Below are 26,675 nucleotides of genomic sequence, written 5' to 3'. Positions count from 1 at the left end.
CCCCACAACGCTGCTGTGTGATGTCACCGGTCCCCACAGTGTGCACCAGATGGGTTTGTGGGTTCAATCTCCATGTATGGACAAACTGCAAACACACGTACACGTATAAGCTACCTAAAGAGGACCACACACATAGAGGATCAGGACTACACTGAGACTGGTTCACATAGAGGATCAGGACTACAGTGAGACTGGTTCACATAGAGGATCAGGACTACAGTGAGACTGGTTCACGTAGAGGAGCAGGACTACAGTGAGACTGGTTCACGTAGAGGATCAGGACTACAGTGAGACTGGTTCACGTAGAGGAGCAGGACTACAGTGAGACTGGTTCACGTAGAGGATCAGGACTACAGTGAGACTGGTTCACATAGAGGATCAGGACTACAGTGAGACTGGTTCACGTAGAGGATCAGGACTACAGTGAGACTGGTTCACATAGTGGATCAGGACTACAGTGAGACTGGTTCACGTAGAGGATCAGGACTACAGTGAGACTGGTTCACATAGTGGATCAGGACTACAGTGAGACTGGTTCACATAGAGGATCAGGACTACAGTGAGCTGTAGACACACACACTGATGACTAATTCAGGTGGAGGAGGTGCAGCAGCAGCAGAGACGGCGGTGGAGGTGGAGGATGGAGGTCCGGCACACTGTGAGTATCCATCACTCTGGAAACCAAAATATACAAATGATTCGTTTCTTTGCAGAAGAAAACCAGACCTGCAGCTTTCGCCCCGATGGTGCTGCAGGAAAGTCCGAAGCGAGATGCTTTTAATCACCAGCGTTTGATGATAAAGAACCGTTTGTGTTATGTTCATGTCCACTTTCTGGAGAACATAAAAGCTTCTTGTTGTCTTGCACTCGCAGAGCTTTTATGTTTCGGGTTTCAGCGGTTTGGATGTTTAACGCTAAAAACAGTTTTGGGGGCTTTGATGCAAACAGATGGCGAGATGTTTTCCCAGAGGGAGGACAGTAAATGTCTCCCACCGTGTCCTGCCACACACATGGGGACTGCTTTAAGGTCCCATGTGGGTCCACTGAGGACGGACCTTCTGTCTCTGTGTCCACGTCGCTCTGAGGAAAACAGTGTAATGTTACTTTATACAGGTAACTAATCTCTACCCTGCAGTGTGTGTGTGTGTGTCTGTGTGTGTGTGTGTGTGTGTGTGTGTCTGTCTGTGTGCGTGTGCGCCTGTAGTGGTGTCGTCTATCAGCTCAGAGTCTGACGGACAGATGTCTCTCGTCAGGGTGGAAACTGTGTCTTCCAGGCTCCCGTCCTCTGTAATTAACTGATACTCTACCCTCTGCGTGTGCGTGTGTTGCAGTGCATGATGGGAGCTCGTCACCTCTCTCATATTCAGGAGGAGTCGGGCAGCAGAGAGCAAAGGTAAACTACCGAGAGACGATACCTGCGTGTGAAAAGGACACCTGTACTAACCGGGTTAGTGTTTCCATCCTGTACTTCTGTGTGTGTGTGTGCGTGTGCGTGTGCGCGTGTGTGTGTGTGTGTGCGTGTGCGTGCGTGTGTGTTCTTATGGTAAAACATAATGTTTTCTAAAGCTGATGATGAGTTTCCTCGTGAGACAGGGACACGTCTGTCCTTGTCTCATTGGCTGATCCAGGAACCTCCTACATGCACTGTGACTCCTGCAGCCCGCGGGTTCTTCTCTGCTGCGGTGCCGTTTCCTGTGTGCGTGCACAGACGTTTGTGTTGCTATGAGAAGAAGCTCACACTGATTTACATGCGTAGCTGGAAATAAACGGAAAACACAACTTCTACTTCTGAGCCTCTTGATTCCAGATTTGCTTTGAGGAACACATGAGCTCCTCTCTCTGTCTCAGCACCCGTCTCCTGCCTCCGGCCTTCCAGCAGCAGACGGGCGGAGCAGGTGAAGCGGGCGTGGACGAGGAAGCACAGGAAGCGAGGCGTCTGTCCGACCGGCCGTCGCTGTGCGAGCAGCAGAAGAAGCTGGAGGACAAGCGGAGTCTTCTCCAGGAGGTAAAACGTGAGGAACGAGGAGCCAGGGCTAAGGCGGGGCTACGGGCTGATTGACAGGTCTCGCTGATCGCCCAGAGACGTGCACGGCGTCTATATGTCCCCTTCGGTCCAGATGTCCAAAATCCACTTCTTATATTTTTACATGACATTCTTATATTTAGTTGGAATTCTTATGTGTGTGTGTGTGTGTGTGTGTGTGTGTGTGTGTGTGTGTGTGCGTGCGTGCGTGCGTGCGTGTGTGTGTGTGTGTGTGTGTGTGCGTCTCAGTTGGGGCGCATCGAGGCCGATCTTCGGGAGTCGGTGCGTCCGGACATCGAGCGGCAGCGTGAAGCCGAGTTCCTCCGTCGCCATGAGAGCAACCTGCTGAGGACTCACCTGTGTTACCTGAGCCTCGGGCAGCGCGTTGCCAAGTAACCCGCCGCCTGCTCGTATCCCTCCGCCCGAGCACTTCGCTCTCCAGTCAAGGTTCCTTCAGGTGTCTCCTGTTGTCTCCTCTGCAGACCCTGGGTCACCAGCTACTTCAGGAAGTTCCCCATGCACATCTACTGCCTCCCAGTCCAGGCGGCCAATCAGAGGAGCCGGAAGCGGGTCCTAACGAAGAGGAGATGATGCGTTGAGATTATTTCTGTTTTTCATGTTTTTTCAATCAAAAAATAAATCCAACATCTTCCAATAACTTGTCCTATAGTCCTGTGTTAGAGGGCGCCCTCTACAGGTTTCTCTGTGAACTGCACCGTTAAATTAAAGTGGACCTCTGATGGCGTCTGGTGTTTTATGCACAAGTAGCGGAAGAAGTATTAAGATCCGTTACTGCAATAAACGTACTATTGACACCACGAAAACACTAAACATCAGGTGGAATTTCTGTATTCTAAATTTTACAGGAGAAAAGTGGGCGATAAAATGTGTTTTTTATTGCATGATTTTAATTAATAAGACAAAATCCATCTAAATATAACTTATTTACTTTTCCACAAATTACAAAAAAACAAAATATACTAATATAAGTGAGATATGGAAATCCTTTCAGAAAACATTTCCAAAAAATATCAAATAAATATCCCCAAAGTCTGTTTGGTTGAAGTTCATGTTGTAAGCTATTATTAGTGTTCCATAAATGCACCATAAACACTCGTCTACAATGCAAATACCCCAAAAATAATATTTTCCAACACTTGTGGCAGCACTTTGTTTCCCGTGATGCGCCTTGAACGCGGCACCACGTTTCTACGTCACTGCGTCCCTCCCCACCCCAGCCCTTCTTCTCTGTCTGCGTGCACGGCTTCATCCTCGAATCACAGACATCATGGTGAGCTTTTGCATTTATCTACTATCTTTTAAACCGAGGGTAATAGTTCAGAACGTAGTGCGGCAGCTCAAATACGAGTCAAACTCCCGGAGAGTCGGTCGATCATGTTGCAGACCGAAAGTGTTGTATTTCGGAGTCAGTTCAGCTCTCCGTTAGCTTTCCGTTAGCCAACCGGCGAGAGAGCACATGGACGCGATGACTGCGGCTAACGGTCGAGCTAACCGCGTCAAAGTGTAATTCTGGGTGCGGCCTGGAGGAGCCGCGGTAAACAAAACCTTCGTGGCGATGTTTCGGGGTGTGATTCTCAAAGACTGCGTGTTGAGGTTCCTCTCAGATTAGCTTGTTAGCATGCTAGGTTAGCATGCTAGGTTAGTTTGTCATGCTGGGCTTTGTGGCTGTCAGGAGGAACAAACCGAAGTTCTCGATTAAACTGTTAGGAAATAATTAAAGTAACACGTGAGTTGAACTGTTAAGAGTTCCGACTCCACAGCTGAAACCTCTCGGTAATTTCTGTTTTTATTTTATTTAATCATGTGGCTTGAAGCTTCTAGCGGCTTCTACGATGAGAGGGGCAGAGCTGCTGCTGCGTTCAGGGGAGCTCGGAATAAATCCTCCATCTACGCATTGTGTTTAGACCGTTTTATCTATGGTTTTGCATTCACCTTATGTAGTGAAATATCAATTTAGGCTGCATCTTCCTATGTTTTGGAAATTCTCCAACACACATTTCAGCTGACGAAGCAGAGGTGTTATTGATTATAGGATTTAATTGCAATAATGAAGGTTAATTGTTAAAGTTTTATCTTACACGTGTCGACCAAAAGAACAATTCCAATATAATGCATTTGGTCCGATTTAATGCAGACGTCATTTGACTTGAGGTTCCTGTAAGTGCTTCGTGAGGATATTGATGATTGATTGGTGTCTCCCTGCAGGCGTCCTTATCAATGGCACCGATGAACATCTTCAGACAAGGAGCCGATGAGGAAAAAGCAGAAACTGCACGAATGGTGGGTTTTTGTATTTATTTTGGTGCTGTCGGTGAAGCTTCTTGTCTGATTAATAATTCCACCAGTTGAGGGGGAAGATGAACCTCGTTACTTTTGTTTGTTCTCTCTAGTCGTCCTTCATTGGCGCCATCGCCATCGGGGATCTGGTGAAGAGCACCCTGGGGCCCAAGGGAATGGTACGTCCCGTCATTGGATTACAATGATTGCCATCTTAAGCTACTGTTATTTAACTGGAAACGTTTCCAAAATATAAGGGTTATTATTTTGATAATCGATTAATCGGTCGTTTTATTTCTTTGATCGATGAATTTGATACGAAAAAAACAACATTAAATAGCTTGAATTCTAAAACATTATTAGTCTAAAACACAACTGTGTGCAAATTCACATCGCAAAAATCCTTCAGAAAGTACAGGTTGCTCCTTGAATATAATAACTATATAAAAAAACAGATCAGAATATTTAACAGAATTTGTTTTAACAGAACTTGTCTATAATACACTCACACACACACACACACACACACACACACACACACACCCATGTTCACTTGAAGCTTATTCAGTAAATTATTACCGTCATTGTAGTGCAAGTTAAGTAAATGTATCGAAGTACAGCTAAAAAAATAGCTAAAAAAAGTGCTATGAGATGAATTAAAGTGGCATTTGTAACTAAATGCATTAGAAGCTTAGTTAGCCGCGCTGGTTTAATGGATCACCGTGAATCGGTAATAAAATTCGTTGCCAATGTTTTTAATAATTGATTTTTATCGATTTCATGGATTCGTTGTTGCGGCGCTGGTCTCTGATCATGTGACATTGGAAACAACTAATCAGTATTCAGAGCTACATGAGGAGCTTGTAGCGTTAGCAGCTAACGGCTAACTGAAGTATGACGCATTCAATGTCATTGTGATGCGTTTGAGTGTAATCTGTAAAAGGTGTTTTTGGTGATCATGAATCCTGATGTTACGATATCTGTCCTTCAGGATAAGATCTTACTCGGAGGAGGGAAAGGCGCCTCGGTGACGGTGACCAACGACGGGGCGACCATCCTGAAAGCCATCGGGGTCGACAACCCCGCCGCCAAAGTCCTGGTTGGTGGGTGGAGCCTCGTCTTACCGATGCAAGATGAATAGCAGCTTCCCAAAGAATGCACATGGACGTGGCTGCAAAGCGTTTTAATGCAGTTTGTGTTTCCAGACATGTCGAAGGTTCAGGACGATGAGGTCGGCGACGGGACGACATCGGTCACCGTGCTCGCCGCCGAGCTGCTGAGGGTAAAACGACCTCCTGTGTGATTTGATAACCAACGTGATGGTTTATTTAAGGTCATGTGACCCGTCGTCTTTGACCAGGAAGCCGAGCTGCTCATCGCCAAGAAGATTCACCCTCAGACCATCATCGCCGGCTGGAGGAAGGCCACGCAGACGGCCAGAGACGCTCTGAGGGAGGCGGCCGTGGACCACAGGTGAGACCTGGATCTGCGCCCCTACACGCCCAAACGTGTGTTTATTTAGAGGCACATGCACACGCGTGTGTGTAGTTTTGTTTTTAAAACCCTTTTCAGGTAAATCTAATTAAAGAGACTCATTGTACAGCTTTTTTTTCTTCTTTTTAACCTTTTGTATAAAATATTTCTTTTTACAAAGAAGAAAATAATGTATTAATCGTAGCTCGTTGTCGCCGTAGCAACGACCCGGCCCGCTTCCAGGAGGACCTGCTGAACATCGCCAGGACGACGCTGTCCTCCAAGCTGCTGACGCACCACAAGGACCACTTCTCCCAGCTGGCCGTGGACGCCGTCATGAGGCTCAAGGGCTCGGGCAACCTGGAGGCCATCCACATCATCAAGAAGCTGGGGGGCAGCCTCACCGACTCGTACCTGGACGAAGGTGAGCGCCCTGAGGTCACCGCAGGATCTCTGGCTTCTGATTGGCTGCTGGGAGGCTCACGTGTTCTGTTGCCGGCAGGGTTCCTGTTGGACAAGAAGATCGGAGTCAACCAGCCGAAGAGGCTGGAGAACGTGAAGATCCTCATCGCCAACACCGGCATGGACACCGACAAGATCAAGGTGTGCACACAGAGACGCGCACACACACACACACACACACACGCAGCTGAGACTCGTGTAGTAACGTCTCGTCTCTCAGATCTTTGGCTCCAGAGTTCGTGTCGATTCCACGGCGAAGGTTGCAGAGATTGAAATGGCGGAGAAGGAGAAGATGAAGGAGAAGGTCGACCGGATCCTGAAGCACGGCATCAACTGCTTCATCAACCGGTACACACACACACCACTACACAAACACACACACACACACCACTACACAAACACACACACACACTCTTCTCCTGGTTCTGGTCCAACGAGGTCCTCACAGGGTCGACGTAGAGCGATGAAGCTTTGAGACAAGTTTCCTTTTTAGAGAGTTGAATAAACTGAGGAAAGGAAACAAGGACACAAACAGAGGACACGCCTCCTCCTGAAGCTCCTCCTCCCTCTCCACAGGCAACTGATCTACAACTACCCGGAGCAGCTGTTCGCTCAGGCCGGCGTCATGGCCATCGAACACGCAGACTTCGCTGGCGTCGAGCGCCTTGCCCTGGTCACTGGTACGCTCACGCACACTCGCACACACGCACGCACACACGCATGACGCATAATGACCTCGTGCTCCCTGTGATCAGGAGGAGAGATCAGCTCCACCTTCGACCACCCGGAGATGGTGAAGCTGGGCCACTGCAAGCTGATCGAGGAGGTGATGATCGGGGAGGACCTGCTCATCCACTTCTCCGGGGTCGCCATGGGTACGTGCACACGCACACGCATGCACCGGTGTTCATGGAGGTCTCTCCAGTCTCTGATCATGTGACTAAAGAACAGTTCCGTTACGATGCATTCAGGCTCCTCTCAGGGAACATGAGAACGTTATCGCGGTGCGTTCAGGTGTCATTTAGTTTTGGTGATAACGTTGAATACGTCCAGATGTTTTGTTGTTGTTGGACATGTTTTTGGGGTCGATCTAAACACGGCGGCTCGTGTGGTCGAGCAGGCGAGGCGTGCACCATCGTCCTGCGCGGAGCCACTCAGCAGATCCTGGACGAGGCGGAGCGCTCGCTGCACGACGCGCTGTGCGTGCTCGCTCAGACGGTGAAGGAGCCGCGCACCGTGTATGGAGGAGGTATGCACGCACGCACAGGGCATGGGAGGGGGAGGGGGGTGAGGCGTGACCTATGACCTCTGACCCTGCGTGTCTTCCTCTCCGTCAGGCTGCTCAGAGATGCTGATGGCCAAGGTGGTGAGCGACCTGGCCAACAGGACGCCGGGCAAGGAGGCGGTCGCCATGGAGTCGTTCGCTAAGGCGCTCATGATGGTACGACCGGGATTTCCGACGCTTTTCTTCGACTCAAAAGAAAAGAGCTCCTGAGTTTTGATGTCTCTTTTTTTTGTTTTGTTTTTGGCGTCCAGCTGCCGACGATCATCGCCGACAACGCCGGCTACGACAGCGCCGACCTGGTGGCTCAGCTGAGAGCCGCTCACCAGGAGAACAAGAGCAGCTGGGGCCTGAGTGAGTGCACCTGAACGCCTCGCCAGATGCTCTGCAGCTGTTTTCATCACCAGATTATTTTACAAACGTAAACGTTTGTTTTTAACGTCTTGTGACACGTTGAGTGAAACATGCCCCTCCCCTGACCCCCTGCAGACATGTCGGACGGCGCGGTGGGCAACATGGCGGAGCTGGGCATCACCGAGTCCTTCATGGTGAAGCGCCAGGTGCTGCTGAGCGCCTCCGAGGCCGCAGAGATGATCCTCCGAGTCGACAACATCATCAAATCTGCTCCCAGGTCAGTTTCCGCCTGCAGCGGTTACGTGCTGCTCGCCGCCTGTTGTAACGTCCGTTTGTCTGTCTGCAGGAAGAGGGTTCCCGACCACCACCCCTGCTAGAGGACGACGACCTTATTGGAACTAAAGAAACGCTCTGCTGTTTGTTCTTTCTCTGTAACACTCTCAGAAACTCGTTGTTTGTTTTGTTTACTGAAAATAAAATAAAATCAGAATCCGCTTTATTGTTCACGTGTTCTTAGGCTCACATGGTTTGTTCTCATTTATACAAGAAAATAAAAAGCAGACGAGAAGTAGATTTAATGATGGAACAATTCTGAACACAATAAAACTGCGTTCTAAGAAACACTGACGCTTATTGTGATCAGATTATTCTACCTTAGTCCTCCACATGAGTACTACAGCAAGTAAAGTACTAATAACACACAAGTACTTTGCAGTAAAAAGTAGTTGAGCTCATGGTCTGCAGTGTTCACGTTATTTAGTCCACCCCTCAGTCATCAGGTCGACGCGACCGAGACCTCACAGTTCAAACAGAGCGAGTTACACAACGCACAGTACTTCTTATACTTATACAATGTCAAATATACTGTGGTATTTGATTCAGGTACAATACTGAGTCTTTAAATCCACATCGTACTGATTATTAACCAGAATATTATAAGTTATTTGTTACATTTTACTATTTAACCTTCATAGCGAGACTGAAGTCTCCACATGTCTGCTATTGATCACAGAATTATTGACCCATGTTTTAGATGACAAGTGTCACACACACACACACACACCCCCGATGGGGGGGTTGATAAGGTCGCCGCTCCGGTTGGCGGCTCACAGGCCGACATGTGGAAGCTGGTGCTGGTGCTGCTGTGGACGTGGACATGGACGAGCTCGGCGCTGCTCAGGTAGGAACAACACACCTTTGTGTCCTTCAAGTACAACTACTGATTTCACATCATTTCCGACATTGAGAACTTTTTAGTCCCACAATTTTCCACGTTCTTTTATTCTCATTTGAACTTGTTTTACTGCAGAACGTATGTGTTGTATATGAACGTATCCGTCATATTGACATCGTTCATTGAGGAGAAGGTTCCTCTGACGTTCTCACTGAGGTTTCTTCCCTTTTTTCCCCTTTTTCAGTTTTTTTTTTCAGTTTTTCCTGTGCAGATGTGAGGGTTTCGGGTCAGAGGATGTCTCGTGTACAGACTGTAAAGCCCTCTGAGGCACATTTTCAATTTTGGGCTCTACAAAATAAAATGGATTGAATTGAATACATGTTTTCCGCAGACCGTCTGAAGCTTTTGGGCATTTTTGCTTTACAAAAAGGACTCTGAAGTTTTGAGGATTATGTTTGATGAGAAGATCGATACCTCTCATGTCTGTATAGTGGACGCCAAACGTGCAACCAATTAGCTTAGCTTAGCATAAAGACTTGAAACATGGCCGCTAGCCTGACTGTCCACACTGTCAATAATAATAAGATAAATACAGATGAATCAAACTTGTGAATCAGTGAGTCTGTATTTTAACACGCTAACAATACTCTCCTCTAACTTTCAAAGACAATGAGTGCTTTTGCTCTTAGAAATGAGAACAATATCCAACGGTTCTCCTAAAGTTCAACCCGCCCTGCTGACCCCCTGCAGGGTCCCTCTGAAGCGGGTGCGTTCGGTTCGTTCCCAGCTGCGCGTCGAAGGTCTGCTGGAGGAGTTCCTGAAGGAGCACCGGCCCGACATGTTCAACCGGCGCTACGCCCAGTGCTTCCCGCCCGGCACGCCATCGCTGCGGCTCGGACGCTCCAGCGAGAAGATCTACAACTTCATGGACGTAAGGAACCGATCAAAAGAACTGCTTTAAAGCTGCATTCTGTGCAGTGACCAGCAGGGGGCGACTCCTCTGCTCCCATAGACGTCTATGAGGAAATGACTCTACTTCTCTGTAGTGACCAGCAGGGAGCGACTCCTCTGCTCCCATAGACGTCTATGAGGAAATGACTCTACTTCTCTGTAGTGACCAGCAGGGGGCGACTCCTCTGCTCCCATAGACGTCTATGAGGAAATGACTCTACTTCTCTGTAGTGACCAGCAGGGGGCGACTCCTCTGCTCCCATAGACGTCTATGAGGAAATGACTCTACTTCTCTGTAGTGACCAGCAGGGGGCGACTCCTCTGCTCCCATAGACGTCTATGAGGAAATGACTCTACTTCTCTGTAGTGACCAGCAGGGGGCGACTCCTCTGCTCCCATAGACGTCTATGAGGAAATGACTCTACTTCTCTGTAGTGACCAGCAGGGGGCGACTCCTCTGCTCCCATAGACGTCTATGAGGAAATGACTCTACTTCTCTGTAGTGACCAGCAGGGGGCGACTCCTCTGCTCCCATAGACGTCTATGAGGAATTTGTTTTATGATAGTATGAAAGTAGGATACAACTGTTGTTTGTTACATTCTGCTGCAGTCTCTCATTGTGTGTGTGTGTGTGTGTGTGCGTCTCAGGCTCAGTATTACGGTGAAATCACTCTGGGGACTCCAGGGCAGAACTTCTCTGTGGTTTTTGACACCGGCTCGTCTGACCTCTGGGTGCCGTCGACCTACTGCGTCAGCCAAGCCTGTGGTACTACACAACTACACACAACTCTACACAACTACACGCACCACGATTTAACCCCACAGAACTCCACTGTTTGAGTTTTGCTCGTGGGTCAGGTCATCATGACAGTGTGGTAAAGTACGTTCCTCGCTGCGATAAGAAGCTCAAGGTCAGTGTGTGTGTGTGTGTGTGTGTGTGTGTGTGTGTTTTCACAGCGTCGCACAGGCGTTTCAAGGCGTTCGAGTCCTCTTCGTTCTTTCACGACGGTCGGACGTTCGGCGTTCACTACGGATCAGGACACCTGCTGGGAGTCATGGCCAGAGAGACGCTGAAGGTCCAGTTTGTTAAAAACATTAAACCAGAATATTTAAATGTTAGAAGGACACGGTGATACATGAAGAACATCCAGAACAACCTTAGTGCCTAAAGATGTAACCGGCTTTCAGAGGTGTGATTGGCTAACTTCAGAACATCATGTAGAACTCTACTGAAGAAGGTTCAGAACATAGATGCAAAAGAGAAATGACTTCTTTGGATCATGTCAGCAATACGAAGCATTTACTTTAGAACCATATCAAAATTAAGGTTCTACACAGACCGTTTACTTTTTAAATTTAAAAACAGATTTATGTACGGTATAACATATTTATACTAGAGTGAAACGTAAAATACAGATTCATAACACGCCATTTATAACAAGAGACGGTTTAAAGGGTTCTGACAATCTCCGAGCTCCTGTTCTAGATCGGGAGCCTGACCACCATAAACCAGGAGTTCGGGGAGTCCGTTTACGAGCCCGGTTCCGCATTCGTCCGGGCGAAGTTCGATGGCGTCCTGGGGCTGGGTTACCCGGCCCTGGCCGAGATCCTCGGGAACCCCGTGTTCGACAACTTGTTGGCGCAGAAGGCGGTGGAAGAGCCAGTCTTCTCCTTCTTCCTCAGCAGGTACGTCCAGAACCAGTAACCCGGCTCACCGGTTTGTCTGTTGTGAGGCGTTCACTGGGAACCACTTCAACCAGTTTAGTGGTTTGATGGGACTGAGGAGGATGTTGGGTTGTTCCTACCTGCGCTTGTTTCGGGATATTAAACAAACAGCTTTCAAGTCACTCTTCCACAACACACAAGTCCAAAAAGTCAAGTTCAAGGATCCACAGTTTTGGAAAGGCTCTCTGGGTTCCAGTTTGTTCCGATGGGTCTCCGGTGATTCATGAGGTTCCCAATGTGTTTCATAGAGTGGAAGTTCTGCAGAGTTCAAGAAGCGTCCAGAGGTTCACAAGGATTTAAAGCATTCTTTAGAGTACCCCAGATGTTTCATTCCAGTGGTTCCAGAAGGAGTCCTTTCGTTCCCAGGATGGTCCAGGTTGGATCAGATTTGATTCAAGAGAGGAGTCAGAGATTTCTGTGGTCCTGAGAAGGGTTCTAGAAGGATCACAAGAAAGCGGGCTTGTATATTTGTGGTTAATAACTTGCTGCCAAGGGATCGGAGGGCCCACAGGACTCATTGGATTGGCAATAAAGTGTTTGGGGCCCAGAAAACAGAATAAATCTCCTTTTTGTTCCTACAGGAGAACAAGCAGCGGCAGCCCAGAGGGCGAACTGTTGCTAGGCGGAAAAGACGAGGCGTTGTACAGCGGACCAATCAACTGGCTTCCTGTGACTGCTAAGGGCTACTGGCAGATCAAGATGGAAAGGTTGTTTAATTTATTAGCTGGGATTAATTCATTGTAACTACATTATGTGAAGCTCTGCAGCTGGTTTTTATCAGAATCAGATCAGAACTGCATTAATGATGTTTTGATTTTGTGGCCACCTTCGGCTCTGGACCACAATTCATTTATTGTGCAGTAAATATAACGGCCATTAGATGGCGGTACAAACACTTTTTAAAAAGAGTAACATCAAAACGTCCACGTCTGGACATCCGTGGGCCTTTCAGTGTCTCGGTGCAGGGCGCCATTTCTCTCTGTCCTCGGGGCTGCCAGGCCATCGTCGATACCGGAACCTCCCTCATCGCCGGGCCGACCGCTGACATCATCAGCCTCCACCAGCTGATTGGAGCCACGCCCACAAACATAGGAGAGGTTGGACCTCGCTAAACATTCAGGAAAATCGCTAAATCTTAGACAGAAAGATGGTAAACATGTAATTTGACCGATAATCTTTGTGTGTGTTCCAGTTCCTCATCGACTGTGCCAGGATGTCCAGTTTGCCTCATGTGACCTTCGTCCTCGGAGGAACAGAATACACTCTGACTCCTGAGCAATACGTTAGGAAGGTTCGTCTTCTCCTTCCGCCTGGCTTCCCAAATGGCCGACAGACTTGTGAGATAGTCAAACGAATCAAGCGCCCACTCAAGGCTTCATCACTCCTCCACTGCTGGTTTCTGTCGTCACTGTTTAGTTTATATGAAACACAAATGGTCACAAGAGCACAAAGTACGACTATCCTGCCACGTTGATTTGGATGAGAATGTTCATCATTACTTCATTTGTTAGAGACGATGATTCCAGCTTTATTCTGGAGTCTAAATACACAGTATGATGCTAAAACGTTGTCATCTTTCCCTCTCCAGGACACGCTCGCCGACAAGGAGTTTTGTTTTAGTGGTTTCCAGGCAGTGGACATTTTTTCCCCCCAAGGCCCCCTGTGGATTCTGGGAGATGTTTTCCTGACCGAGTTCTACAGCATCTTCGACAGAGGACTGGACCGGGTGGGCTTTGCCTTCGCTAAACACCCAGCCTAACTCCAACTCCTGGTTATTGGTTAAAAACCGACAATTGTATCATCAATAAATACTGGAAACGGTGAAATGGTCGTTTTGTAAGTAGCTAGAAGTAGTGGTGTACTAGGAAAAGTCAAGGATTTTCGTATCCCCACCAACAGCACGATGATACGTAACAGCAACGTTGTGATAGAAGGTTCTGTCATTCATAAATCCCCCTCACGCATACTGCGCGACATGACGCCCCCCCGTCAGCCAGCAGTCACAGTATACGCACTACAAAAATAAAGACTACACCACCGACTAGAAGCATTAATCTAGTGGTCTATTTCCCGAGGCTCACAATCTGTGGTTCCGTCACCAACGACAAACTACCACCTAACAGGAGGCCGTTAGTCGCACTAATCGGATTTACTAGGTTTCTTTTGACAAATCAGTCACACTTTATTTGAAAAAGTGTTGTTTTTTAATATTCAGCAGCAACAGTTCTTGTAAATTCTTTAGTTCTTTTCTTCCATTAAGAAAAATTGAGGCATAAATAAGGCTTCTTTTTTTTCTGGCAGTTCTTTGAGCCAATCAGGCTGTGAAGTTGTGGTTTTGTTGGTGCTTTCCATCTTTGCCCAAGTTGCTCATTTCTAATATTTGAATTATTGTGTGTCTTTTGTCCCTCTGGTTTCCCATGGCAACAAGTAGAAAACCCATAATCCCGGCTTTAAACTTAGAGGCAACTTTTCCTCTTGGGGCTTTTCTTGTCGTGTTCTGAAGCTTTGAATCCGAGGTACCTCGTTGCTGCGTGAGTGGCCCTCATAGTTTCTCCGAGCTCTGCGATTGGGACTCGGGGTTCTTTGGCGCTTCCTCCTCGTCCTCGGCGCCCACCACTCCCTGGAAGTCGTGGTCATACTCTGGGTCGGGCAGCTGCAGCGTGTTGGCGTGCGGACTGGGTGAGCGTTGGCATTGGTACCGAGCCAGGCCTCGCCTTCGCCTTCCCAAGGCCTTGGGGCTCGGCAGGCTTCGGACCGACGCCTTCGACCCTTGCCTGGAGAACTGGAGGGAGAACTGGCGCCTCCGCGGCCGGGTCGGTGGGCGACTCGTCCAACGGAATTCCTTCGGTCCCAACTGGGTGGGGGAGCAGCAAACCGCGTAGCCATTCCTGGAAGTACAAAGAATATTACCAAATCTAAGAGGTCACTGTTTATTTTGGTAACCCCACTTTCTCAAAACAGCAATATGAGGGTTTCATTGAGACCAGATTTGGACCTAAAAAGACAGAAGTGACAACACCGACTTACTGGGATGCATCCAAACCCGATGCCTCTTCAGAAGGGGAAGGGTCCCGTCCGTTTGGTGGTTTTGCCGCAGCACCGTTGTCAGAAAAATAAACGGACAACGGCGGACTGATGACGAGCCGGGGAAAGACAGTCGAGGGCGGGCTTTCAGGAGAGGGAGGGTTGCTGCCCACCTCCCTTAAGGTGGACAGGGTGTCCAAAGCAGCGGAGGGTAGACCCACGTCCTCCAAACCTGGATTTACCCTGGATGGATCGACGGGTATGAAAGCGAAAGACTGACCGTTAATACGGTCAAGTAGAATTTAAATCAACCGATGTTGGCAAATTGAGTGAAACTGAACTTGAGGTCTGAGAAGAAGCTTCCTGTTGCACCACTGCTGTGGCGTTTGAAGATGGGTCGAGCAGATTGGAGCTCAGGAGGCTCCTGAACACTCAGCAACCGCCGGACGCGACGCAGAACCTGCCGAACAGCCACCATGTGATTGTCGAAACAATGATAGAGCCCCACCCTCCCCCAAGGCCGTACAAGTCTTTCTTTTACCGTTACCTCGTTACCATGTTTAAGTTTGTATGATCTTCATCAGTCTGTGGTAGCATTCGACTAATATTTGATGAATTGAATAATGAATGGAAGCTGTAGGAGAACAGTACAAGCAAAGAAATCCCTGCGGTGGAGCTTTGTAAATGAAGTAGCAAGTGGCGGTAACCACACCGAAAAGTATTATTGCCTCCCTCCATGAATGAACTGAAGACATTTTCCATATTTTCCACTCAGTTAACAAGCGCTTGTACAGGGTTTAAAAGTGAAAACAGAAATGCTTTACCGACTCTTGGCGCCCGGCCAAAACCGACTCCTGGTGCCGTGGGCGACTGTCGCTGACCTCAGTCTCGTCAAACTGCAGGATGTTGGACAGTCTGGATGAGACATCAGACGAAAGATTTCTATAACGTAGGCGAAGAGGCCGTCCTGTCGAGGATAATCGTCATGTAGATTATATTACGGATTATCATAAGTAAACACTGGCTCCCCGGGCAACAACCGCCCAGGGATCCAGAACTGGTTTCAAGCCATCGGCTCGCTGGGCTGAATTGTGCGACTCTTAGCATGTGTGCGTGTTGACCCCATGTCGGTGGTGGAGCCGAGGAAGGACGGGATGCAGTAGTCCGCGGCCGCCAGCGTGTACGGCGGGCGCGCCTCGCAGTCGTTCCAGTACATGTCTTTGGTCATGGGAGGCAGGTTCATGTGCATCTCGTCTACGGCAAGCAGGGACACCTGGAGGGACAGGTGAACAGGAAGGGACAACGATGGGAGGACTTTACCCTGGGTTCCGCGGTTCTCCAGAAATGAGTAAATGTTTTCTTTTCACTGTGTTTAGTCGGATCAAGAGAATTTAAAATCCAACGAGATGACTTATGTTCTTATCTTCACCCAACAAAACGGCCCCCCATACACGTAATGTGCAGTATACGTGTCACATGACATTGCGTCCTGTGATCGGCCCACCTGGAGGTTCCTGTCGATGATCCAGTTGGCTTCGAAGTCGTCGTCGTCCTCTCCGAACGGGTTGATCAGCTGCTCTGCTACCTGAGCACACGGAACAGATCCGCCAGACGCGTCTTTTGTTACTCACGTCTGCAGGAGGAACCGACGGCCTCAGACAGGAAGTCAGGAGAAAACACTGCCGCCAAGTTCAGGTAAAATAAGGGATTTGTTAAGTTTGGGAGACAAAACTAAATATTTATGTTTGGGAAATGAAGGCGCTGGCTTGGATCAACAGAAGTACTTTGCTATGTTTAGACATTAAAAGTACTTGGTTCCGTTTAGGCAACCAACAACCAACCAAAGTACTCGGTGTACCTTCAGCCAGCCGGAGTAGAAGAAGAACTGCAGCAGCGTGAAGACGGGCACGTATAGGTCGAGGTCGTGTCCATGGTAACCCTGCGCCGGGTCGAGGAACTGACGTCCAATCAGACAAGCGAAGAAGAAGGTGTAGACAGCGAGCGTGACGACCTGGAGAGAGAGAGACAGGTTCCTCTCAGCGGGGGAGGAGCTCTCATTCAGTCACGGAGACGATGTCATCCGTCTTCCACTTGTTGGTGTGAGAATGTCTGTCGAAGATGAGACCTGCGTGTAGACGAGCGGGACGCCGACCCAGTCGTATCCAAAGAGCGTGGAACACCACGTCCTGAAGTGGTTCATCTCCTGGGGACAAAGAGCGGTTCAGCCTCACCATGTGTCACATTACCTTCATGTTCCTGGTTCATGTTGTTCACCGCTAACGAGGGTTTCCACTGGGGTCAATAGGGGGGGACACGTTGTACTTTGTCTGACAGGAGGTACATGTTGTACTTTGACAGAGGAGGTGCATGTTGTACTTTGTCTCACAGGATGTCTGAAGGTACATGTTGTACTTGGTCTGACAGGAGGTACATGTTGTACTCTGTTTGACAGGATATCTAGAGGTAGTATTCACGTTGAGGAGGTTCTGCAGGTCGATGCTGTCCTGGATGCGTCCTTCCTGTCGCGCTTTGGACGCCAGGTTGGAGAACCAGACGACGGGGATCCAGTACTTCAGGTGAGGAGATCGGATGTTCTCAAACACCTTCCGCTCCTCTGCAGTCATGAAGCCTGCAGGTGGGTGAATGAGACCAGTCATCAGTATATCAGGGCTTGGTCTTACTTCAGATGGTCAACGATGAAGACAAGCAAAAATCAAGAAGATGGAAACAGCAAACGAGTAATTGTCAATGGTCATGGCTGAAATAAAGCTGAGCTCATGGCTCTCACATCTCGTACATTTTCCACTGATGCATTGCCAAATTATTCCCAAATGTTAATGTCGAGCGGAAATCCGACTTGATTAAATCTCTTTGCAAAAACAGGTTCATCATGATCAGCTTGGCTCTAATTGGCTTTTAACGAGCCAAAATCCCCCCGGCCGGATCAGACATTTACAGGGAGGAGCAGAAGGAGGCGAGAAGGAAGCTGAAGCCCGTCTGACCGTCATCATTTCACAACTACTCTAATGCCCGAGCTCAGCGATGAGGTACTTTAACCTCTCACCTGCCTCCACCACGTGGTCCATGGTGGGGAAGCGCTTGCAGACGGCGGTGCTGACGGAGCGGAAGATGAGCAGCGACGTCAGGTTGACGTAGCGCACCAGAGTGCGGCGCAGCAGGCGGCCGTACTCGTCTTTACCCCGAACACAGCTGGAAGAAAGACTTCTCTCTGAGTTCCTACGCACCTTGAACGTACCACCAGAACAGGGGCAGTGGAGGAGGGGCTTTACCCAGTTAAAAGTATCAATACCATCAAGTATTACCAGCGAAATGTACTTAAGGTATCGAGTACTCGCTATTCATTTGGTGTTTTTCAGTTTGCATCACGGAGCCTTTAAGGGGCCAAAATCTGTTATTTTTATTGGGAGGAAAAAACAGTTGAATCGCACGAGGATCCGCGCTCAGTGCGCGAAGCTCCAATGAACCAAAGTCCACGGACGGAGTCATGTGACCTGCAGGGGGTGGAGACTCACCTGTGGAATGGAGTCATGTGACCTGCAGGGGGTGGAGACTCACCTGTGGAATGGAGTCATGTGACCTGCAGGGGGTGGAGACTCACCTGTGGAATGGAGTCATGTGACCTGCAGGGGGTGGAGACTCACCTGGAGATGAGGACCATGAGTCGGTCCGGCCACGGCAGGTTAACGAACTGATGCCACCAGCGGTTCACCACCAGAGTGACGTAGAAGCCTGAGACAGAGGAAGTCCGATTAATCTGCATTTATTCTCGATTCATTGTTGACGGGAAGTCGTTTTCTGCAGAAACAAAGTGTTCTGTGACTGTGAATCAGATACAAACAACTATCCAGCTTTTAGCCTCTGAGCCACTAATGATCCGACTCCATTAGCAGGCCGCTCTCTCCCCCTCTCCCCCTCTCTCCCCCCCTCTCCCCCCTCTCTCTTACTACATTAATGCAGTCTTTTTGAAATAAACTTCCATCTTAACAGTAAACACATTAGTTGATTTTATATTTAAATACGCAAAGTCACTGAAGCTGTCTGATAAATATAATTCAGTAAAATAACCAACGAGGAGGAGAATAAAGGTAGTAAAGTGAACGTACTGCTCTCTGGGGTTGAGCCTTTTTCTCAGAGGACTAAAATTAACCTGACGCGTCGTGTGTTTATTAGTAACACAGCAACTGTGAATCTGACCAATGTGTAATCACGGGCCGGATAATGACATCATCAGGTTGTTGTCTTCAACAGACGTTGAGAATCACAGTCTCTATGTGTATGCACGAGTAACCGTAGCAACAGCATTTCATTATTACGATTCATTATTAATTATGTAATGATTTGAGTCCCTTGTCATGACCCGCCCTGCTCTCTGTTACCGTGGCAACTAATCCTACTCCTCTCGCCATAACCAACCTGGACAGAGGCCGAGTGGGGGACATTTTTAAACCCGGCTGTGAGACTAATGTTAATAAAAACACCACTTGTTAGTTTTCATCATCATTTTCTGTAATATTTTAACCTGCAAATATTGCTTTTAATTATGTCATACAAACATTTGAAACCTTAAATTGTTTAATCCTCTTTATTAAAGGATCCATGTATTTATTTATTTGTGTACTTCTTTATTAATATATCTATGTACGGGCTAATTCAGCAGCATAAGCAGTACAGAAATACAATAAAATCAATCAAGTAAATCAACAACAGCATATTGAGCGAGAGTCCTGGTTCAGGCAACAAAACAAGGTGTGAATTCATGAAGGGACTTTTTTAAGAGACGTACCGAGGACGAAGGTGACGGGAATCTGTTCGGCGTATTTATCGCAGTACATCGAGAGCTTCTCGAACAATCTCTTCTGATGGTCGGCGAGGACCAGCCTGTAGAGGACAGAAGCACATTTAGAACAATTACACCATTAGACATACAGCCCACCCCACCACCCCCTAAGTGTTGTACCTGCTTCATCTGAACTTCACTGGTTCAACGCGAGGTGAGGTCAAACATTCACGTTTAATAGCTGCATTCTCTGTAGTGACCAGCAGGGGGCGACTCCTCTGCTCCCATAGACGTCTATGAGGAAATTACTCTACTTCTCTGTAGTGACCAGCAGGGGGCGACTCCTCTGCTCCCATAGACGTCTATGAGGAAATGACTCTACTTCTCTGTAGTGACCAGCAGGGGGCGACTCCTCTGCTCCCATAGACGTCTATGAGGAAATTACTCTACTTCTCTCTTGATTTATTCCCTCAGTAAACATTGTAAACATGAGTTTATGTCTCAGTCTCTAGTTTCTTCAACACAACATGATGTTCATTTAGTGAATTATGGTCCAGAATCAAACAGACCATAAAGCAGGGGACGCTTTAGGGCGGGGCTACATGATTGACAGGTCTCTAATAGACCCTAAAGCAGGGGATGCTTTAGCTTAGTGGGCATTTTGCCTCTTCCTGCACAGTGACATTCATGTATTTCATGCATTGCTTAAATTGTGAAAATAAATAAAAACGGGGCTACTGACCTTCCTCACATTAATAAATTACGTTTTCCACCATATGACATGTTTTATCATATCCTCCAATAGTTTGCATTTAAATTCCGTATTTTCTTCTGTAGACTGAAATGAAGAAGAGGAAGGCTCTTGTGAGTGGAGGAAGCACGCACCTGTAGACCACGCTGAGTCCGGTGTAGAGCGCGAGGAACACCACGAACTCCCGGTACAGCAGCTTGTAGATGCTCCCGCGCCACCGGAGCAGCAGCCGGTGGAAGCTGAAGAAAGTGGCGTTGGCCACTTTGCTGGAATACGTGACGGTCATCGCGGGCCGACCTACGGGAGAAAGTCCCGTTAGATCCACTGTGACGTCACCGGACGACCCGAGGAGCCGTCGTTATTCTGGGAGCGCACTCACAGAAAGCTCCTGCTCTCCTGGGGGGCTTCAGCCGAATGCAGACCAACCCCCACGTGCGCGTCCAGAGTGGTATCGATGAGCCGCACGCAGGCATCATTCGACTGTGTGCGCGCGCGCGCGCGTTAGCATAGCATAGGCAGCAGTGGAGGTAAACACTTATAAAAAGAATCGCAGTCAGCAACAACGTGACGTCACGCTCGACCAATCACAGAAATGGTCATTTAAAGAAGTGAACGGCGTTTATCTGTACTCATTAAATCAGAATCAAATGCAATGTGTTGACTTTTTTTTAACTAAAGAGAAGTTAAAGCTCATTATTCAGTCAATGTGTTGTTGAGCAACATCTAGTGGCTTTAAAGGAACAGTTCAACATTTTATATGAAATATTCTTATTCTCTTTGTTATCATCGCTTTTTATACGTCGAGTAATTTAATGTATTGTCTAAACTTTACAGTTGTTGTTTTTTTGTTTTACTTAAAACTGTGCTTTGAAATGTTCATGTTTTTTGTTGTTGTTACTTTGAAAAGACTAAAATAAGTAAAGGTGGTTTATGTTGAAGTACAGATTTCGCTGTTTTTATATATTGTTAGGGATGTGCCTAATAATGAAATAGTGTATGATTAAAATCGCTGGTGTTACTAGTTGTGTAGTGTCTCACACTTATAACAAAAATAAAAACATTGAAACAAAGAGTTACATAAACGGATTTGGTCATTTTAGTGCAGCGTAAATAAAACAGAGTGAGACATCTAACAATGAAACATTTTTGAGATTGAAGGTTTTAAATTGGAAAAGTATTTATTTAGTAGTCAGCCTTCATGCACGCTCTTACTTTAGTGCAGAACAAAAAGGAGTGAGACGTCCTCTCTTCCGGTTTTTGTTTCCCACGCGCATGCGCAGATCGTCTCTGAGAGTGCCATCCATGAAGCGGACGCCGACCATATAGATGTGGCTTCCCCGTCAATCGGCACTGCGCTGCGGTCGGTTTGGCGTCTGGTGCGGGCGACGTTTGGGTGAAGTCAGCCGCTCTCAGACCAGTGGCGAGGCCCCGCCCCGCAGGCAGTGCATGGCGGTAAACTCAAGAGGGGACACACGGAGACCCAGCAGCATTGGAAGAGCCACCAATAGTCGGTAAAACAACACACTTCCTTGTTCTTATTAATATGAGCGACGCTTGGTATTTATAGGCAGCCGCCCGCCATGATTACGGCGACATTTAGGGTTTAGCATCAGTGTTAGCTCAGTGGCTAGGTAGCTAACAAGCCAGCTAACGAGGTGATTCCATTCAGCGACGGTTTCTTCCACATTGTCCAATCAGATGACTTGGGAGGCGGGACTTGGTGGTGACGACCTGACAACTGGCGGAGTCTCTGGATAATATGAGTTGTTTTGAAAGAATGATATTGTACCATGAAAAAAATAAGTTAGTAAAGTGAATGTTTATTTAACCTTTTAATTGGCTAGTTTCATTTTTTACACCCCCATGTCTTTATTTCTACTTGTATAGTTTCATTTCACTTTTCCAAAACCCTTGTTACACACAATAGATGTATCGATTTTACGTCAGTTTGTAAATTGGTACTTGATCAGCCTCCTGAATGTCGATCATCCCAAAGTTGTGCTTTATTTGAGTAAACACCTGGCCGACTTCCTGTCGTCGCTCCGCGTGCGCAGCAGCGCCATGCCGTCCAACGTGGAGATTAAAGCCAAAGTGAGCGACCCGACGCGCTTCGCTGAGAAGGCCGCCGAGCTCAGCCAATCAGAGGGCACCATCATCAGACAGCACGACACGTTCTTCAACTGCAGCCACGCGCGACTGAAGCTGAGGGACTTCATGGTAGTGTGTGTGTGTGTGTGTGTGTGTGTGTGTGTGTGTGTGTGTGTGTGTGTGTGTGTGTGTGTGTGTGTGTGTGTGTGTGTGTGTGTGTGTGTGTGTACACCGTGGCCTACAACTGACTCATTGATTGTTTGTTTGTCAGAACGGGACGGGTCAGCTGATCTTCTACGAGCGTCCCGACACCGACGGACCCAAACTGTCCCGGTACTCCATCAGTCCGACCAGCGACCCGCTGAGTCTCCGGGTAAAACAGCCCGAGCGAGTGTGCACGGCCACGCAGCGCCTTTCATTACAGCCGGACACATTTCTCAACGCTTAGGTCACTTTTTCAAACCTCTTCACACAGTGAGCACAACAGAAGTACATGTGGGCTAAACTGAGGATCCATTATCGTGGCTTTGGCACAGAATGCGTTCAATCACTACATCTTTCACATTTTATAATTTCATTTCTCGCTCCGACAAAACAACCGACAACTCTGTGTAGCTGCAGGCCAGTTTGCACATGTGTTCAAAACAATAACGTAATGCAACGCTGAAGGTCTCCTTGCGTTCCTGCATGATCTCTATGGACGTTGTGCTGGGTGAGCAAAGGGACGCAGAGAGAAGACATCAGCCAACATTTATACTCGTATGGGACAATGTGGCGTTTCACCGTCCCAGAATGGTGTCACGTTTCCTCCCACCTTACTCTCCATTCCTCAACCCCATAGAGGGATTCTGTCCCTCATGGAGGTGGACGGTTCATGACCACCACCCACATGATCAAATGTCCCTCCTGGATGCCTGGACATATCAGCAGGAGACGGCCAGGGATGATCAGGCATGGATCGGGGATGGATCAGGGATGGATCAGGCATAGATCGGGGATGGATCAGGGATGGATCAGGGATGGATCAGGCATGGATCAGGCATGGATCAGGGATGATCAGGCATAGATCAGGGATGATCAGGCATAGATCAGGCATAGATCGGGGATGGATCAGGCATAGATCGGGCATGGATCGGGCATAGATCAGGGATGGATCAGGCATGGATCAGGCATGGATCAGGGATGGATCAGGCATGGATCAGGGATGGATCAGGCATGGATCGGGGATGGATCAGGGATGGATCAGGCATGGATCAGGCATGGATCAGGCACGGATCAGGGATGTCAGAAGGTTCTGTCCCAGGTGTGTTGACCTGATGACATGAGATGATGTGGATGAGAAGCTGTGGCCGAATAGATCAGCATCACTACTGTATCTGTACCAGTGGATGGTGTCCTTACATATTCTTGTGTTTTAGAATTACTCCGTGCAAACAAATAAAAAGTGAATAAAGGACATGAAATATAGTGAAGCATTCTGCATCATGTCTGATTCATTCCAGTAACATTTATTCCAGTGAATCATAAACAGAGACGTGTCCTTGTTTTACACAAGAAAACATTGTATAAGCTTCATGTTGTTAGTGTTTGTCAGGTCGTTGTGTTGTGGGTGACAAAGTGTGTTTGTTGGCTCAACCTGTTCTGGTAGAATGAGTTGATTTGAGACACGAATGAAGTGTTTTAGTGCATTTTGAATGTGAAATGAACTGATGAGGCGAACGTTGGTTACAGAACTGTGAAGAGTTTAGAAAAAGTGACCTAAGTGTTGAGAAATGTGTCCTAGCGGCTGTAAAAACCGGTGTGTGTGTGTGTGTGTGTGTGTGTGTGTGTGTGTGTGTGTGTGTGTGTGTGTGCGTGTGTGTGTAGGCTGTGCTGTCAGGCGCTCTGGGGGTTAAAGGTGAAGTGCGGAAGGAGCGGCGGCTGTTTGTGGTCGGTCAGACCAGAATCCACCTCGACGTGGTGGAAGGACTCGGGAACTACATGGAGCTGGAGGTCACACACACACACACGCACACACACACACACCTGAACCACACACAACCCTGACATTTTACAGACTAAATAATTAAATGAAAACAGCACAATCAAGAATAAAATTATGTCCAACCTGGATGAAGTATTTAAATATAAAAGATATTAATATTATATTAGCAGCTTAAATATTGTTTTCATTAAAGCACATTTATCAGGTCATGTGATAAACGTTGCATATGATAATTGTCTCACTGTTGTGAGAAAGTCATGAACTGGGTTCTGATGTCACAAGACGCGTAAAACATGAAGAAGCGTCACGTGTTGGTGAATATTAAACCTTTTGTTAAAGCTGCAGAGGAAATAACAATGAGGCCCGATGGTCAACAACATGTTTGTTTGTTTGTTGGTTCAGGTGGTGATGCGTCCGCAGCAGACGGTTGAAGACGGGCAGCAGGTCGGTTCTTTAAAACATTCAAATCTCACCTGTCCAGGTCGCCGCGTGTTTCTGCGTCTTTACGCGTCGACGCACTGGTTTCACTTCCTGGTTGTAAAGTCGTGCGTGTGTTGCAGAGCGATTCACCTCCAGAACAACAGGTGGAGTCACGTGTTCTGTTGAAGACGACCTAGAGAGTCACGTCTATTTATTTATTTGTTTATTTATGTACCATAGACTTTATTGCCCCGTGCATCCACACTGCTGCTTTTCATCACGGACACATTTGTCCCGTATTTTCCTCCACGACTTTGTTCCTCTCGACCGGCAAACCGCCGTTTGCGGCGATCTTCCTCCGTGAATCCAACCCGCTTCTAAACCCGCCAATGACGGCTCGTACAAGCGCTCATATTTACGCATTTCTTCCCACAAAAGTTCTTAAATCTGATCCGTTCTCTCGTAAACATCCTTCGTTTTAATAACGGCCGTATCGGGTTGTGAAAGCGGAGATGTGACGTAAAGGACGTAGTCAGCGGACCGATCGCAGCCTGGTGCTGCGGGAGGCTGCGCTGCTTGCGTCGTTATCGACGGAAGCCTAGAAAAATGTCTCCACACTCTCAAGGACGCGAGGAGGCGTGAAAAGCGACGCAGACGCACGGGGGTCTTGCGTCTGCGTCGCCCTGAAAAGGCAGAAGCATAAACTTATCTGTGTCGTATTAGCATTTAAAAGTACAAACTTTATTAGGCTTTCTTACTATTTATTATTTGACCATTTCTTTTACTATTATGTTATTGTGATAATGTAACATTGTAGAGTTTAACGTCCCGTATTGTTTGTACTGTGTCTGTGCAGGTGGCCGAGGAGCTGATGGAGCAGCTGGGCGTCTCCACGGAGAGCCTGGTGACGGGGGCCTACGTGGACCTGCTGCTGAAGGGACACACAGAGACATGAAGCCAACACACTTAGTCTTCACGGTACCTCAGAGAACTGATCCGAGATCGGAGGCGATTTGTTGACTTTACATTTAGTTTGTTTGTGTAAAGTGTAAATAAAGGAAGTCAAACAGCAGGTTTGTGTGTGAATGGATTCAAACCGCACAAAGTAACACAAGTCATTCAAGCGGAGATACAGTGACAGACGGGTTCTGACATCAGGCCGTCTGGGTTCCGAAGCGGATCGGCGCTCAAACCGTCTGCTTAGTTTGAACCAGACGTCAACAATCGTCACCCAAACCTGAAGAGAGTGACGGCTGCAATGTGATGGAATGTGTTTCATTAAGGATGCACCCGTCCACATTTTGTCACTTCCAATCCGATCCCGATACCTAAATTTGGATATCGGCCGATACAGATAATATTCCGATACCAGAGCTGTGTTTGCAAAACGGGAAATCCTGTTAACAGAAAAAATTCTGAAAACAAATTTGAAACTAAGGGTTTCAGATTGATTGTCATGTCAATATTTATTTAATTTCATGAATGTCAAAGACTTATTTTTAATAAGTCTTAAAATTTGTGACACAAAAAAGTGCACGCACACACACACACTTGACACACAGTCTCACTCACTCTCTCACACACACACACACACACACACACACACACACACACACACACACACACACACACACACACACACACACACACACACACACAATACGTTTTAAAACAGTGTGCATCAGAACAGCACTTAAGATGACCTGGAATAAACTAAACACCAGAGTCAAACTATTTCTGCTCTCTGCAGTTAGACGATTCCTTTTTTCATCCACGGTATTGGCTGCCGTGCTAAACAGACTAGCCTCAGTGCTATCCTGCTAGCCTGCTAGTCTGCTATCCTGCTAGCCTGCTAGTCTGCTATCCTG

General features: G+C 47.7%; 5 protein-coding genes across 8 annotated transcripts; 4 read left to right on the top strand and 1 right to left on the bottom strand.

The window, feature by feature from the left end:
- Window positions 1–640: 640 nt before the first annotated feature.
- On the top strand, window positions 641–2,681 carry LOC144406289 (uncharacterized). The gene is made up of 5 exons (XM_078101981.1): window positions 641–658; window positions 1,332–1,393; window positions 1,849–2,005; window positions 2,273–2,415; window positions 2,506–2,681. The coding sequence occupies exons 1-5, from the start codon at window positions 641–643 to the stop codon at window positions 2,612–2,614; spliced, it is 489 nt and encodes a 162-aa protein (XP_077958107.1). The 3' UTR covers window positions 2,615–2,681.
- Window positions 2,682–3,034: 353 nt separating this feature from the next.
- cct2 (chaperonin containing TCP1, subunit 2 (beta)) lies at window positions 3,035–8,387 on the top strand. The gene is made up of 16 exons (XM_078100819.1): window positions 3,035–3,314; window positions 4,250–4,324; window positions 4,435–4,500; window positions 5,313–5,424; window positions 5,527–5,603; window positions 5,682–5,794; window positions 6,016–6,218; window positions 6,297–6,397; window positions 6,477–6,604; window positions 6,833–6,936; window positions 7,012–7,131; window positions 7,377–7,505; window positions 7,594–7,697; window positions 7,793–7,892; window positions 8,028–8,169; window positions 8,239–8,387. The coding sequence occupies exons 1-16, from the start codon at window positions 3,312–3,314 to the stop codon at window positions 8,267–8,269; spliced, it is 1,608 nt and encodes a 535-aa protein (XP_077956945.1). The 5' UTR covers window positions 3,035–3,311; the 3' UTR covers window positions 8,270–8,387.
- A 311-nt stretch (window positions 8,388–8,698) lies between these two features.
- nots (nothepsin) lies at window positions 8,699–13,568 on the top strand. The gene is made up of 9 exons (XM_040170249.2): window positions 8,699–9,072; window positions 9,817–9,997; window positions 10,666–10,783; window positions 10,975–11,093; window positions 11,504–11,703; window positions 12,324–12,449; window positions 12,695–12,839; window positions 12,935–13,033; window positions 13,331–13,568. Exons 1-9 carry the CDS (start codon window positions 9,011–9,013, stop codon window positions 13,499–13,501), a joined length of 1,221 nt encoding a protein of 406 aa, XP_040026183.1. The 5' UTR covers window positions 8,699–9,010; the 3' UTR covers window positions 13,502–13,568.
- A 355-nt stretch (window positions 13,569–13,923) lies between these two features.
- On the bottom strand, window positions 13,924–21,667 carry LOC120815259 (bestrophin-3). 2 transcript variants are annotated; one of them, XM_078100818.1, is made up of 14 exons: window positions 21,528–21,667; window positions 20,450–20,612; window positions 19,571–19,665; window positions 18,429–18,516; window positions 17,831–17,976; window positions 17,241–17,395; window positions 16,892–16,969; window positions 16,625–16,777; window positions 16,271–16,351; window positions 15,888–16,039; window positions 15,591–15,681; window positions 15,108–15,226; window positions 14,770–15,009; window positions 13,924–14,630 (listed from the first exon to the last, which is right to left on the bottom strand). In XM_078100818.1, exons 2-14 carry the CDS (start codon window positions 20,599–20,601, stop codon window positions 14,285–14,287), a joined length of 1,896 nt encoding a protein of 631 aa, XP_077956944.1. In that variant the 5' UTR covers window positions 20,602–20,612; window positions 21,528–21,667; the 3' UTR covers window positions 13,924–14,284. The 2 variants fall into 2 exon arrangements, with proteins under 2 accessions (XP_077956944.1, XP_077956943.1); XM_078100817.1 differs by lacking the exon at window positions 21,528–21,667 and adding an exon at window positions 20,695–21,049.
- On the top strand, window positions 21,592–25,879 carry LOC144406136 (uncharacterized). Of its 3 annotated transcripts, XM_078100822.1 has the most exons (7): window positions 21,685–21,826; window positions 22,014–22,118; window positions 22,370–22,532; window positions 22,675–22,776; window positions 24,270–24,395; window positions 24,790–24,831; window positions 25,664–25,879. In XM_078100822.1, exons 2-7 carry the CDS (start codon window positions 22,075–22,077, stop codon window positions 25,760–25,762), a joined length of 576 nt encoding a protein of 191 aa, XP_077956948.1. In that variant the 5' UTR covers window positions 21,685–21,826; window positions 22,014–22,074; the 3' UTR covers window positions 25,763–25,879. The 3 variants fall into 3 exon arrangements, with proteins under 3 accessions (XP_077956947.1, XP_077956948.1, XP_077956949.1); XM_078100821.1 differs by lacking the exon at window positions 22,014–22,118 and having other exon boundaries at window positions 21,592–21,826; XM_078100823.1 differs by lacking the exon at window positions 22,014–22,118 and having other exon boundaries at window positions 21,691–21,826; window positions 22,312–22,532.
- The last annotated feature ends 796 nt before the right edge of the window (window positions 25,880–26,675 follow it).

This window comes from Gasterosteus aculeatus, chromosome 4 (assembly GCF_964276395.1).
Source record: "Gasterosteus aculeatus chromosome 4, fGasAcu3.hap1.1, whole genome shotgun sequence".
Taxonomy (NCBI): Eukaryota; Metazoa; Chordata; class Actinopteri; order Perciformes; family Gasterosteidae; genus Gasterosteus; species Gasterosteus aculeatus.
This window is presented reverse-complemented; position numbering and strand designations above follow the sequence as displayed.